At 39.3% G+C, this 13,369-nt stretch overlaps 1 protein-coding gene across 1 annotated transcript; it reads right to left on the bottom strand.

The window, feature by feature from the left end:
• Positions 1-1,193: 1,193 nt before the first annotated feature.
• LOC110059811 (uncharacterized) lies at positions 1,194-13,156 on the bottom strand. Its single transcript, XM_020766536.2, has 9 exons — positions 13,059-13,156; positions 9,473-9,528; positions 8,619-8,801; positions 7,606-7,693; positions 6,567-6,668; positions 5,815-5,932; positions 5,219-5,275; positions 3,916-4,049; positions 1,194-1,679 (listed from the first exon to the last, which is right to left on the bottom strand). The coding sequence occupies exons 1-9, from the start codon at positions 13,059-13,061 to the stop codon at positions 1,461-1,463; spliced, it is 960 nt and encodes a 319-aa protein (XP_020622195.1). The 5' UTR covers positions 13,062-13,156; the 3' UTR covers positions 1,194-1,460.
• Between the last annotated feature and the right edge of the window lie 213 nt (positions 13,157-13,369).

Raw genomic sequence — 13,369 nt, 5'->3', positions numbered from 1 at the left:
GGCAAGAACTACAGATGTCGATCGGAACGCCTGCTAAATACCCTCGGTGGATCTGCCATGCTGGGGTTAGCCTGCAGAGCAGGAGGATTAGCGCGGCAGAGAGCGATAAGCGATACACGAGGGAGGAGCGTGGTGGATACGCTTTTATTTCGATCCCAAGTTTGCCTTTCTCATCTGGTGGTGGGACACACGCATGCTTGATTTCAACGTTTTCTGAATAAAAATTATCAGCCTACAAATGACAGTCGCCTGCCACTGAAGGTCACTGAATCTACGTACAAACCCTGATAGTTCCCAGGCTAGACAATTTTCAGAAATTTTGGACACGGGATGGGTGTCACGCAATGCACCCCTGAACGTTGTGTGACAATCCAACTGAGCTACAAGTTGGCTTCCTACGAAGATTCTTTGGGCTCATCATGCAATCTTAGCAAAAAGAGCGTCTGCGTAGGAGGCTAGGCTCCAGTCCGCTATCCTCTGTATTTCTGTGATCTAAACTGATTTAGTATCACCCAACTAGTGGACTAATGCAAATCCTGCATTTTGATTGGCTACGCTACTAGGGGACTATTAGTAATAGTCATCGAGTAGCGAAATTGGCGCCATCGAGCGTGACGCTTTCTTTCGTTTTATTCCCAAATAAATATTTCTTCAACTTGCATTTGCTAACTTTATTATTACCTTTTCTGTCCGACTAGTTGGGTGATACTAAAACAATTAGACCCTTCGCCCTCAAGGGCCACGGGTCAATAACCCATTCGGCTTCGCCTCATGGGCTATTGACCCGTAGCCCGCAAGGGCTACGGGTCTAATTGTTAAATATTCTGTTAAGAGCGCATTCTCTTCCGGCCAACGGCCGCGCTCCTTTGTCAGCACCAAGAATCGCGACCTCTGGCCAGACCGGATTTTCTGAGCATGCGCAGAGAATTTGTTTCGTATTCTCAGCCAATCAGATTTGTCAGACTTGACTCTGGGCATGCGCAGAGTGACAGGAAGTCCGAGAATCGCGGACTTCCCGTGTTGGACCAGGCCAGAGGTCGCGATTCTTGGTGCTGACCTAAAGGAGCGCAGCCTCTGAGGACGAGAATGTTGAGGGCGTTAACGGGGAACCATCACGAGCTGCGCGTGTGCAAAATAGTTTTTTCGGCAAAAACGATAATTATACTTGATTTTGGAGATTTTTAACTAAATAATTTTGATGTCAGTAACTAAACGTTCGTTTTATTATTGACTAGTAGTTTCACTAACTCTTTTACCTAGGGAATAACTCTCTTACAGACCATTTTCTGACAACCTTTCTGATAAAATAACTTGAGGATCCTGGAAAGTGAGACCTGGACGTAACACCCCCCTGCTACCGAAAAAATTATTTAATACCCATATATACTGCACTCCGTTAGCAATTTTAAAAAAATGTTTACATTAGCCAACATTGTGCAATGAATTCTAGAATGAATTGTTCAGTCTTCATCGTCCCAGTGCTTCTCAGGAATTTCATCTGGTTTATACATCCACGTCTGAGTAAGATATCGATGATGTATTCCAATGTTTTCAATTGCCTTCATGTCATCTTCGTCTAGTTTTACATGAAGTGCTTCAAAATTCTCTTTGATGTGACTTTCAGAGACAGCTTTAGGCAGGACTGGAGTTTCACGCTTGATGCCCCAGGCTAGAGCGACCTGACAAAAGGAAAAAAAAAACCTTTAACCTCACAATTTTAACTTTCAGTTTGTAATATATCTGTGCCAATTGAAGGAGAGCATTGTAAAAGACATTTATTGGCCATAATAAGAATTTTGTGATTACTACCCAGGGGGGGGGGGGGGGTAGGACAGGGGTGCTCATCAAAATTTTCAAAAAGAATCCCTAAGAGGTACCATGATCCTGTTTCCCTTGTGAGATAACTTTAAGAATTCCTAGGAATTCCTAGGAATTTTCTAAGAATTCCTAGGAATCTAAGGTGTGAATTTTCACGGTAATTCGGACTTGGAATTCCTAGGAATTCCAAGTTTACGTAGAGCTGACTTGGAATTCCTAGGGGTTCCAACTGAAACATACTCACCTTAAAAATTCCTTAAAATTCCCAAAAATTCCTAGGAATTTTGTGGGCATGGCATGAAATTTTTTTCTTCCCTTAGAGGTACCAATTCTTATACGACACATGATCTCCTGTCATTTTTTTCATCTCAATAGGTACCCTAAAAGGTACTGCAAAAGCTCCTGCTGTGGACCTTTTCTCCCCTAAGAGGCACCAATTCTTATACAACACATTATTTCCTGTCATATTTTTTAGGCGCAATACCCTAAGAGGTACCGTGAAAGCTCCTGCTGTGGACCTTTTCTCCCCTAAGAGGCACCAATTCTTATACAACACATTATTTCCTGTCATATTTTTTAGGCGCAATACCCTTAAAGGTACCGCGAAAGCTCCTGCTGTGGACCTTTTCTCCCCTAAGAGGCACCAATTCTTATACAACACATTATTTCCTGTCATATTTTTTAGGCGCAATACCCTTAAAGGTACCGCGAAAGCTCCTGCTGTGGACCTTTTCTCCCCTAAGAGGCACCAATTCTTATACAACACATTATTTCCTGTCATATTTTTTAGGCGCAATACCCTAAGAGGCACCGTGAAAGCTCCTGCTGTGGACCTTTTCTCCCCTAAGAGGCACCAATTCTTATACAACACATTATTTCTGTCATATTTTTTAGGCGCAATACTCTAAAAGGTACCGTGAAAGCTCCTGCTGTGGACCTTTTCAGGCTGACCACCCTAAGAGGTACCAAAACTGCTTTTTGAATTCTTAAAAGGAACCATGAACACCCCTGTCCTTTTTACATGGGAGTCCCCCTACCTCCCGGGCTATTTCCTCTGTCCTGATTGTGGACAGCAACTTTCTGCGGTTCTAGCAATGTCAAGCAATGTTTGCCTTTCTGAGCAATTTTTGAGCAAAATATAGGTCTAGAGCACATGTAAAGAACGAAAAAGTCAACGATTTTATAGAAAACCTCAATTTATGTGAATTTCTTGAAGGTTTATAATCAACCAAGTTTTGAAGTACCCTCATATCATTCAGCAAGACATCAAGTGAACCATGTATTTTAATTAATGGTCAGTTAGACTTTAAGAGTATCCTTGAATTTCACCCATATTTGCGAGCAACTCTCTAAACCTAAGTTTCAAGCTACTTTTCTTAACTGATGTCAGCATTTACTGTGAAGAGGAAAACATTAAAGCTTTTAATTAATGTTTGAATAAGATTAAATTTGGTTAAACATTTAAGGATAGAAATAAACGAAACGAGTTTTACCCAACGTTTTGATGACTCCATGCCATCATTTTCAAGTGAAGAGAGAGTAAAATTGATAAGTTAATATATGACGTGCGAGGTGATAAAACGTAAAGGCGTAAAAGTGTACATGTAAATGGTGAAAAATTTAAATCTTCTCATATTCTCCCATTACTTGAAAATGATGACATGGAGTCATTGAAACATTGTGTAAAACTTCTTTCCTTTATTTTTATAATTAACGTTTATATAAAAATATCAAGAATGTATTTAGGTAGCAACTTCTTAGATTTTTGGCATTTCTTCAGCAACTATTCGGTATTCCAGTGAGCAACTTTCCAGGATTTTACAAGCACAGTCGGAACAGGCCTAGTCATTAGCCATGATCACTTGTCTGTTTACAACAGGTCTGACTAGCTGCCTGCATGGTTTTATAAGCTACATAATTTGGTGTGATCATGAAGAAATTAGGAATAAAGATAAACAGACCTTGTATATCTTAAGCTTCATTCCCTCCAGATCCCGCCAAGCATTCATGCCCCCCACCCCCCGTGACACACCCCTCCCCACTCCGTAGAGAGAAATCAGCTCATTGGCAAAACAATATTGATATAAACTCACGTACCAAGGCAATAGTGGTGTTATGTTTATCAGCAATCTTCTGCAGCACAGGATTATTCAACACAACAGGATCACTGTCTGCATTCGCACCAGGGCGGTCAGGTGACCCCAATGGAGAATACGCAGTCACCACAATCCCTAAACAAAACAAGAATTTTTGATTATGGAGCATCAGGTCCTTAAGTCTTACTGGGAAGAGAAAATATTTATAGAACTGATTATCACCTTCACCGGTGGTGCAGTGGTATATTTAATGGTTAGTGCACTGAAATTTGGATCTTGAGAAATCTGCACTTGGGAGGAGGGGGGGGGGGGGGGAGACTCCCATACATGTATAAAAGGACAGGGGTGCTTGTCATGCCTTTTAGGGGGTCAAAGGAGCGGGTTTGGTACCTCTTAGGGTGTTCAGCCTTAAAAGATCCACAACAAGAGCTTTGGCAGTACCTTAAAGGGTATTGAGCTGAAAAATGTCAGTGTCAGTTAATGTGTTGTTTTAGAATTGGTATCTCTTAGAGGCGAGAACATTTTCAAGCCATGCACACAAAACAGTATCTTGGTACCTCTTATCTCTTAGGCCCCCCTCATTTTTATGTGAGACTCTGCCCCGGAAAGTTAGGCCTAGCTGGAGATATTTTCCTGGTTTCTTAGGCAAGACTCTTAACTCAAAATGCAGTGCCTCTATTCACTCAGGTGTATAAAAGCAGGGGGGAATAACAAATTATTGGCACAACAAGACAATTTAGGGTGGAGAACCTGCAATGGACCAGCATCCCATCCAGGGAATGAGGAAGCTGCTGTTCAATCCTTGCCAATTTTATGCTAAAGAAATTGGAGTTCAGCTACCAAATGAATCACCTGGTGTGATTACTCAAGATTAGGGAAAGGAAGCCCGTACCTTTGATCAAGTGTACTTACAATAGCAAATAAGAGTGCCCAGAATTTAGTCATAAAATCAGTTATAAGCAATTTGCTAAATTAAGGTGCAACTGTATAATCAAGTACCCATTCACAACATTAAGACTGAGCTGAAATACCACTTTCCTGAAGGGTTTTACACAGGTAAGAGAAATTTACATGTACATGGATATAATTGTACATAGGATATTTGTTAGATACTAATGTCCAACTTCCTTCTAGGCCTAGACAGAATTTAATTATGGCATATATGCCAAACTAAGATTTAAGCACCATACAGGTAATGAAATTAACTCATTTCCCAATTGATGCTGATTTATGTTGAACAGTTACAATGCTACCCTCAAACCCAGTCAAAATATCAAGCACTGATGTATTATATACTGACTCACCCTTGCTAGCACAAAACTTTAACAGCTCTGGCTGAGGCAAATAAGGGTGCAGCTCCACTGTGAAAAATCATAAAATATAAAAAAGTTATAAATTAAATAAAGTTATGTATTAAGAAACTAGCATGGCCATTCTGTAACACTAGAATTCTAACTTATTAATAAAATATTAATAAAATCTGTCATTTTAAACATCACAATTAAAAGAAAATGTTAGTAACCTTTAATTATAAATTTTAAATATTCAGAAACAACCCCGTTTTAGTCCAAATTCAAGCTACAACAACTACTCTCTCACAATTGTTACTATTACTGCATGTTACAAGGTCATCACAAATACAGAAATAATATACTAATATTTATTTCGTACTTTATCATCATCATCAGCATCATCATCATCATTACCATTGTTTCCAATTCCCCCACTGGGAAATAGGGCCGATTGCAAAATAAAAACCCTACAGATTATCCTTTAAAGTTTTACCCGATCATTTAAATTGTATAACTCATGTTGCTGCGCTTAAGGGTTGACTATTGGTTATGACGTGTTACATAACACTCATTGATGTACGTCATAGTATATTGATTCAGATCATTACCTTGATTACAAGCTGGCACTATCTTAGCAGTTTCTAGAAGAGCCTTTGTTTTCTTAACTGTAAAGTTTGAGATTCCAATGGCTTTACACAGACCTTTATCAAGAAGCTGCTCCATTGCCTTTGATAAACAAAAATAATATTTTAAGAGAGGCAATATCAGAAAAGAGCGTTGCTTGGCCAATACCAAGGCTGATCTTCAAAGTTATTAAGCCAATGTGTAGCAGACTTGACATCTTAAGCACAATCATAATTATTAAGGTCGAAGGCATAATATCCAAGTGTCAGGGAATTCAACCAATTCAACAGCAAAATCCACAGAGCCAGTAAATCTAGCTTTGGTTTGAGGCCCCTTTTTTGTATACAAAGGTCAGAGATGATATATAAATAAATTCTACAATTATTATTAGTAGTTATTGCTGTGTAGAAGTCTCTTAATTTTGAAAGCCTTCAGCTGTACACCACACATTACTGTAGCCAGAGCTCTAAAAAAATTTGAATTCAAGCTTGCCCTTCAGATAAGTAATTTTGCTTGCCCAGGGCAAGTGCATGCTTGTTTTTGTGTCTCTTTTTTATGATTTGATTGGCAAATGACTTTTCTGGGCTTCTGTCTATTGGACAAGTGGACATGAAAAGTTACTTGGCCTACAGGAGCACTTGTATAGTACACTTATAAACTACAAAAACAAATATTTGGACTTACAAGCATCATCTGGTATCCATTAAGTGCTGTTACACATAGAGTTCACTCTTACCTGCCAAGTCTTGGCGATACGGTCAGGTGAATAACCAAGAGTACCCTCTGCTATGGAACGTGGGAAAAGGGCATCTTTTTTAAAAGAAGTTGGAATGTGGATCTGTTAGGGAAAAAAATACATATTGCATGTGAATTGGCATCACTTTCAAAACCTTGTTTAATTTAAACATCTTGCACAGAGTACTAACTTAAATTTCTTGTAACTGAAGCATAAAATATGACTAATTTATTAATATTGATTCTGTGGGTGTACTGGACTGAGGTGATCACCAACAGAGATTTGTGGGCAAGAACTGGTCAAGAGCCTATCAACACCACCATTAAAAGGAGGCGCTAGAAGTGGATAGGGCATACACTAAGGCAGGGTGAGAAGAACATAGCACACAATGCGATGGGCTGGAACCCACAAGGCACATGGAAACATGGCAGACCGAGAATCATGTGGTACAGAAGCATCTTGAAAGACCTGACGGATGCCAACTTGAGTTGGTGCAAAGCCAAGAGTCGCTCAAGACCAACAGAGGTGGAAGGCAACTGTGGATGCCCGATGCCCCAAAAGGGACAAAGAGGACTAGATAATGATGATTATAATTATTATAAAAGAATATTAAAATATTTTCATTGTTGAGTGCATAAAAAATCTAGTATGTTTCTTGAGACCTCAACAGAAGGCAAACCAAGACAGTGACAAAGAAATAGAAAAAGTAAGAAAAACGACCACACTTAAAGCAAGGAAAAGAGGTAACTTAGGTAATGAGTTCAAAGTAAAGGTGCAGTTAATTTGAGGCCAGGGGCTGATCAGGCTTGTGCTTATCTCTGGTTTCTGTTGCATTACAGCAACTAAAAGTATAATTTCTACTCCTCTCGGATGGAATGTTAACAGTTCACAGTACCCATTTATACACGTTGGTGGAGAGGGGCACTGTGGGAGTGAAGTGTCAAGAACACAGCTCAGGGTGGACAGGCTCAACCAGTTCTGCTCAATCCGGAGTTAACTAACAATGTGGCCACTGCACCTCCCTCAAAATAAGACTTACCAGATATAAATCCAGATAGCTCAACTGAAGATTTTTTAATGTTGTTTGGCAAGCTGGTAAGACATCTTCAGGATCATGGCTGTTACACCTAATTTGACACACACAAGAAAAAAGACAAGGGAATCAGATACAGGTATTAATGGAAAGCTGTCAGTATCATTACACACCATATGACGTCACTAGTTCCAGGCCTTGGAAAATGGCACTTGCATTTTTAGCAAATTTGGAAAGACAAAAAAAAAATGTTTTTCACATCAGAGAAGGGCTTCAATCGGACATTTATAAATCCGTGCAACATAGACTTCAATTTTCTGGAATAAAAAGGGGGCAAAAATTTCATTTCATAGGCACTTTAAGGGTTGAGTTATTGAATCTGCCTGGAAAAAAAGCATGACTATTTGACAAAGACAGAAAAGTATGGTAACAATTCTGTTTGAAGTCCAGCAGCTCACTCTGATCCCTTCTTTTTTGTATCTCTTCCTAGATCACTCTTGCAGACTCTATAAAAATTACAGCCTATATTGAAGTTCCACAGTCTACCAGGAAATGGAAGATTTAAAAACAAAATCTGACAGGCAGAGAACAATTACACACATTTTATCTGAACTACATGTACCTTGAGTGGAATACTGTAGAACCTAGCCAGCATAAATAAATGATTACAAGTAACTGTGCATGTTTCTTTGCTGGCAATAATTATTGATCTCTTCAATATGTACATGTCTAATCATTATTTCCTATACAGTGTATCTGTTAAACTATGGCCAAATTTTTCCACTGGTTGGCTGGTGGGGTATACATCATGGCTAGAACAATAAGGCTCCATTTCTAGGAATTTTTTTACGACATGAAGATATGAAAAAAAAAATCTTTATTCACTTATCAACGTGAAGATAGTTCTCAAAAGGCATAATTTATTAACAGTGTAGATTACGAAGATTATTTGATAAATTTATGTTATTATTACTAGTATATAAATTACGTGCTTTTGACGTGGAATGTTCAATAATCACCAGAGTTTTGATGTGACAAAAACATCTTCCCGCTTCACTTTTCCTTCTTTAAAAACTTCTGCAAATGTTTCGCCAATTTCATCCTCATTTAGGTAGATATGCGCACAGTCAATGTGTCTGTATCCGTACTGTAAAGCAAGCCTGACAGCTCTGCCAACTTCACCCTTTTTGGATTTCCATGTCCTATGTCAGAAAAGAAAAACAAACTAACATTTTTATACATGATGGAAAGAAGTAATATCTACAAACATAGAATCTTTTAATCAAAACAACTTCATTCAAAAATGATTATAGATCAGAGCTGCAAGGCATTTAAATAAGGACCCTTTTCAACTGTCCGAATGATTTAATTTTAGTGCCCTTATTATAATAATTATGACCTCCACCCTGAATGCACTCCCCTTTGAGCATGGTTTTGTAAATAAGTACCTCTACTCAAATTAGTACCTACTATACCAATATGCGCTCCTCCCTATCACCTAAGCTTAGCTATTCCTTTGTCAATGACATTGCCATCAGAATGCTTGTACATTGAGATTGTCCATTCAATATTACCCTCACAACAAAACTGCTGCCTCAACTGTTGTTTCCAAGGCAGGGCAGCACTCCTTCAAACAAAGATCTAGATTCCTTATGTTTTACACATATGGGTGTTTATGTCAGAAAAAAAATAATAAGTGTGCCGGCCTACATGTACCCCTAACAACCACCCTGTCTCCAATATTACCACCCTCTCTTCAGCTCTCAAAATAAGTTAAACATCCCACACAGTAATTATAACTCAGACATTGCATTCTCATAGTTAAAGGAACAACTTTAGCCTGGCCTAAGTTAAATTACATGTAACTACTCACCCTAATGCAACAGAGGGCATTAATGCTCCATTGTTAAGTTTCACTGCAGCTGCTGCCTAAAAATGAGTTACAAAATAGAGCAAATAATCCATAAATAAGTTTTTGGTCAGTAGAGAATTTAAGCTAAAAAACATCATTCCCCCTCCCCCCCCCCCCTCCCCCCCCCAGGGGAACTCCCATAAGAAAAGGTCGGGGATGCTCATTGGAAAATTTGAATTACAACACAAAAGGAGACCAATCTGGGCGTAACTCGAGCTTTATTTGACAACTTCAAGATATTACTTAAAACGGAATAGGCTCGATTCACCAGCCGCTGTTCAGGAAAGGAGCCTGTGCTAGTAGACTGGACTCAAGAGACCAGCAGAAATAGTGCTTAAAAACTGAAATAAGAGGGTTTTCTTATTACTATTTCTTTGAGTGCACTGTAAAGATTCTCTGAAAGCTAAAAACAGAGGCGTAAATACAAATACAAATACAAATTTTATTGTCAACTGCCCATGGGGACTTTTCAGAGAAAATAATATTATAATGATAAAGATAATTAAAAAAATACTCAAAGATTATCGATAAACAATCATTGAAAAACTATTTACATATAAAATTTATAACATTAAAAATAATTGATTTAAAAGGAAGGCTTTCATTTTATGTTTAAAAATGATAAGAGACATTTTACCACGAACACCCTAAATGAGTGCAAAACCCTTGATTTATACCCCTATGCGAGATGACAAACATCCCTGACCTTTTCATATAGGACATCCCCCAGGAGACCATTTCCTTTTAGACAGAGCAGGTACCTGTAATACCATCTTGCACTGTTGTGTGGCCAAACCCTCAGGTGGGGGGGGGGGGGGGGGTGGGTGGGTTCTCCCCTATATAGGCTATATAGGTAAGTGTGGCCATAAAGGGTATGGTGTTTGAGCCTGTTTGGTCTGCAGATTTAGGGTATCGACTTCGGCCATTTTGGTCTCAGACAGGGTATGGTTTTTGCACTCTAGTCTTTAATTGGGTATATATTTTGAGAAGAAGCTATCCCAACTAATAAAAGCATGTAAACATTCCCTTTAACATTAACAACTAGGGAACTAATTATAAGGCAGGTCTAAAACCAGGTATTGATTAAAGGGTCCCAAGGTCTAAAATTGGGTGTCAAACATTTGGTCAGGTCATAAATAGGGTAGGGAAAATTCCAGATGTTGGTCTTAAGGATGTTCATGAGAAAATGTTCTACTCAATAGATTTTCTTCAAACCATTATTGCAGACAGATAATGAATAATGGTTTCAGAATTGAAAAAAAAAAATTGGGGGTCACAGTCTTCATTTCAGAGATAAAGCATCTGGAAAACTAGTCTGATTCTGACAAATTTGGGTGTGTAAATCACCATGGTCTCCAAGGTTATTAACCTAAAATATCAAAGATGAATCCATGTTAAGTGAATCCACTGCATTAATAATTCCAAAATTAATGTTACCAACGTTTTCACAAAACTTAACCCTAAAAGAGGCATTTGAAACTGCCACACAAATAAATGAAGAGCTAAAAAGAATGGAATTCGATGTTGCATATTTTCCCAAAATATCAAACTTCTAATCGATAGATTTTCTTCTTTCTTCTTACAAAATTGGTGGAGAAAATGATCCGTCAAAAGAAAAATAGGGGTCACCGAACATCCAAGATCATTAAATCCAGGCAAAGCTATAGCATTGGCCATCTGCACTATCGTTGTCCATTTTATCCCTTGGCGTGCACTTGTTGCATGACATGGTGTGTGAATTTACGTGCGCAGTAAGGGAAGGGTTTTGGAAAGCAGGCTGCACACCTACACCCAATTAGTCTGGAGTACCCCCTCCCCACCACACCCCCTGGGATGCAATACCCCATCTTGCATTCTGAGGGGACCGGACATGGGGGGTTCTGAACACTGCAACACCGCAAAAAAAATTAACAAACACCACATCACCGCAAGAAAAGTCAACGAAACACCATCACTGCAACACGTATTTTTAGTGCCATGATTCGTTCACCTAAATAATAATTTTATACCTCAACAATTTTTCACAAAATAAACACACCACAACGCTTGCGCTTATGTCCACACTGCTGATGCCTGTAAATCAGTTTTCTTGCTCTTGTAAAGAAACCTTGTACGAAGCTAGGAAGCAGACGAAGAAAAAAGAAAGAAGCCTGGAGAGATGGCCTTTACCCCAGATCCCTCTCTTCTTTTACTGCACTCACTTTTCTTGGTGTATAAACCCACTGACTAAAGCCCTATCTTGACTGAAAGTATTGTTTTCTGGAGCTAGCTGCATTTGTGTTCAATATCGATAATCTTTTGAAAAAAAAGAAGGTCAAGAAAGTCGCAGGACCTTGGAGCAGGTATAGACCGATATCAGAATGACCTCTAGACGAAGCCGAATAGGTCGAATAGCAAAAGGAAAAGAATAGTAAACATGTGTAATTTACAAAGCTTCCTTAGCTTAGAAAGCCTTCTTTCTTCCCTGTTGACGCGACATCTGAATATATTTTGTGGCCAGTAGTTTTTGCCACTTTTTCCTTTTTACATAGAAAAAAGCTGTGCAGTAAATATACATTATTTTCAGCCTTGGCATTTCCAGAATTTCTAGGATTGTTTCTGTCCTCGCTCCTCCATGTGTCTACCAAACACTGAGCTCCGGGTGGCAGAGGTTGAGTTACTTGTCAAGTTATGTGTAACTGAAAACAGCTTCGGATTGGCAGCTGAAACATATTGAAGATTGACTAGAACGTGATGGTCTGTATTTTGTTACAAATCATTAACCTCAAGGGTACGTGTCTGTCATAAATTAGCATGGATTAACGAAGTTTACATGCTAAATTCAGGTCAAATTTAGGTTTGAGAAAGGTAAATCAAAAGACCCCAGCACCGCAAACAATTTCATTTCACCAAACACCGCAGCGTGAAAAACACAAACATCGCACACTGTAGGGTTTGAGATCACCGCAACACCGCAATTTGAGATTTTATCCACCGCATCACCGCATTGAAAAAACATCAACGCCGCAACACCGCAAATCCCATGTCCCGCTCCGTTCTGTGTAGCCAAACCCAGCTTGTATATTATCACTGTCATTTTCTAAAATCTGTATCTTAGAGGACACATAGAAGACTTGTGGGTGGGACTTGGAGAGGTCGGCTTATAACTTTCAGAATTTTACTGCTTGAGCTCGATACATGTGTTTTGCAATAAATCGAAGGATAAAAAATCCGCTGAGTCATACATATACTAATTCATGATCACCCATCAAAGTTTACAAGCATTTTGCTTAAGGAATGAAACAATAAAAGATAATAACGGAAGAATTCAAAACTCCATTCGGCACACAGCAGGCTCCAAGCTTAAGTTGTTCACAGCTGCAGTAAAACTCTGGCCGCGCCTGCATGCCGTGGTATCACCAACTCATTATGCATAAGCAATGTAGTAGTTAAAGAGAGCTGAAGTTCTCTCCAGCAACCTTTCCAAAGTACCGTGGACTGGATTATTACCCGAACTACCTGGAAAGCACCTATTCTTCCACTCAATGCAAAAGAAAAGCGTACTTACCATCACCCCGCTCGTCACAGTACAGTGCAGTACGAAAAGGGTACGAAAAGAGAACCAAGAGCTGAACGTCACGCGCGCAAGGTATCCTGGGGCGCTCCATTGACAGTATTCCGGAAATTCCGGGTGGGGAAGCGAATGGAACGGACTTTTTCCACAATTTCATTAGTCTCCTCCACAGCCGTTTTTTGGGATGTCACGGGAGCGTTGCGTGACATTCCAAAAAACGGCTGCGGAATTTCATTTGATGGCCTAAAATTCCGGAAAATCGGAATATCCGGAAAATTCCGTTCCGTTCGACCATTCCCGCTCGA

Source organism: Orbicella faveolata, unplaced genomic scaffold, assembly GCF_042242905.1.
Source record: "Orbicella faveolata isolate gen_17 unplaced genomic scaffold, um_ofav_v1 contig_12, whole genome shotgun sequence".
NCBI classification, from domain to species: Eukaryota; Metazoa; Cnidaria; class Anthozoa; order Scleractinia; family Merulinidae; genus Orbicella; species Orbicella faveolata.
This window is presented reverse-complemented; position numbering and strand designations above follow the sequence as displayed.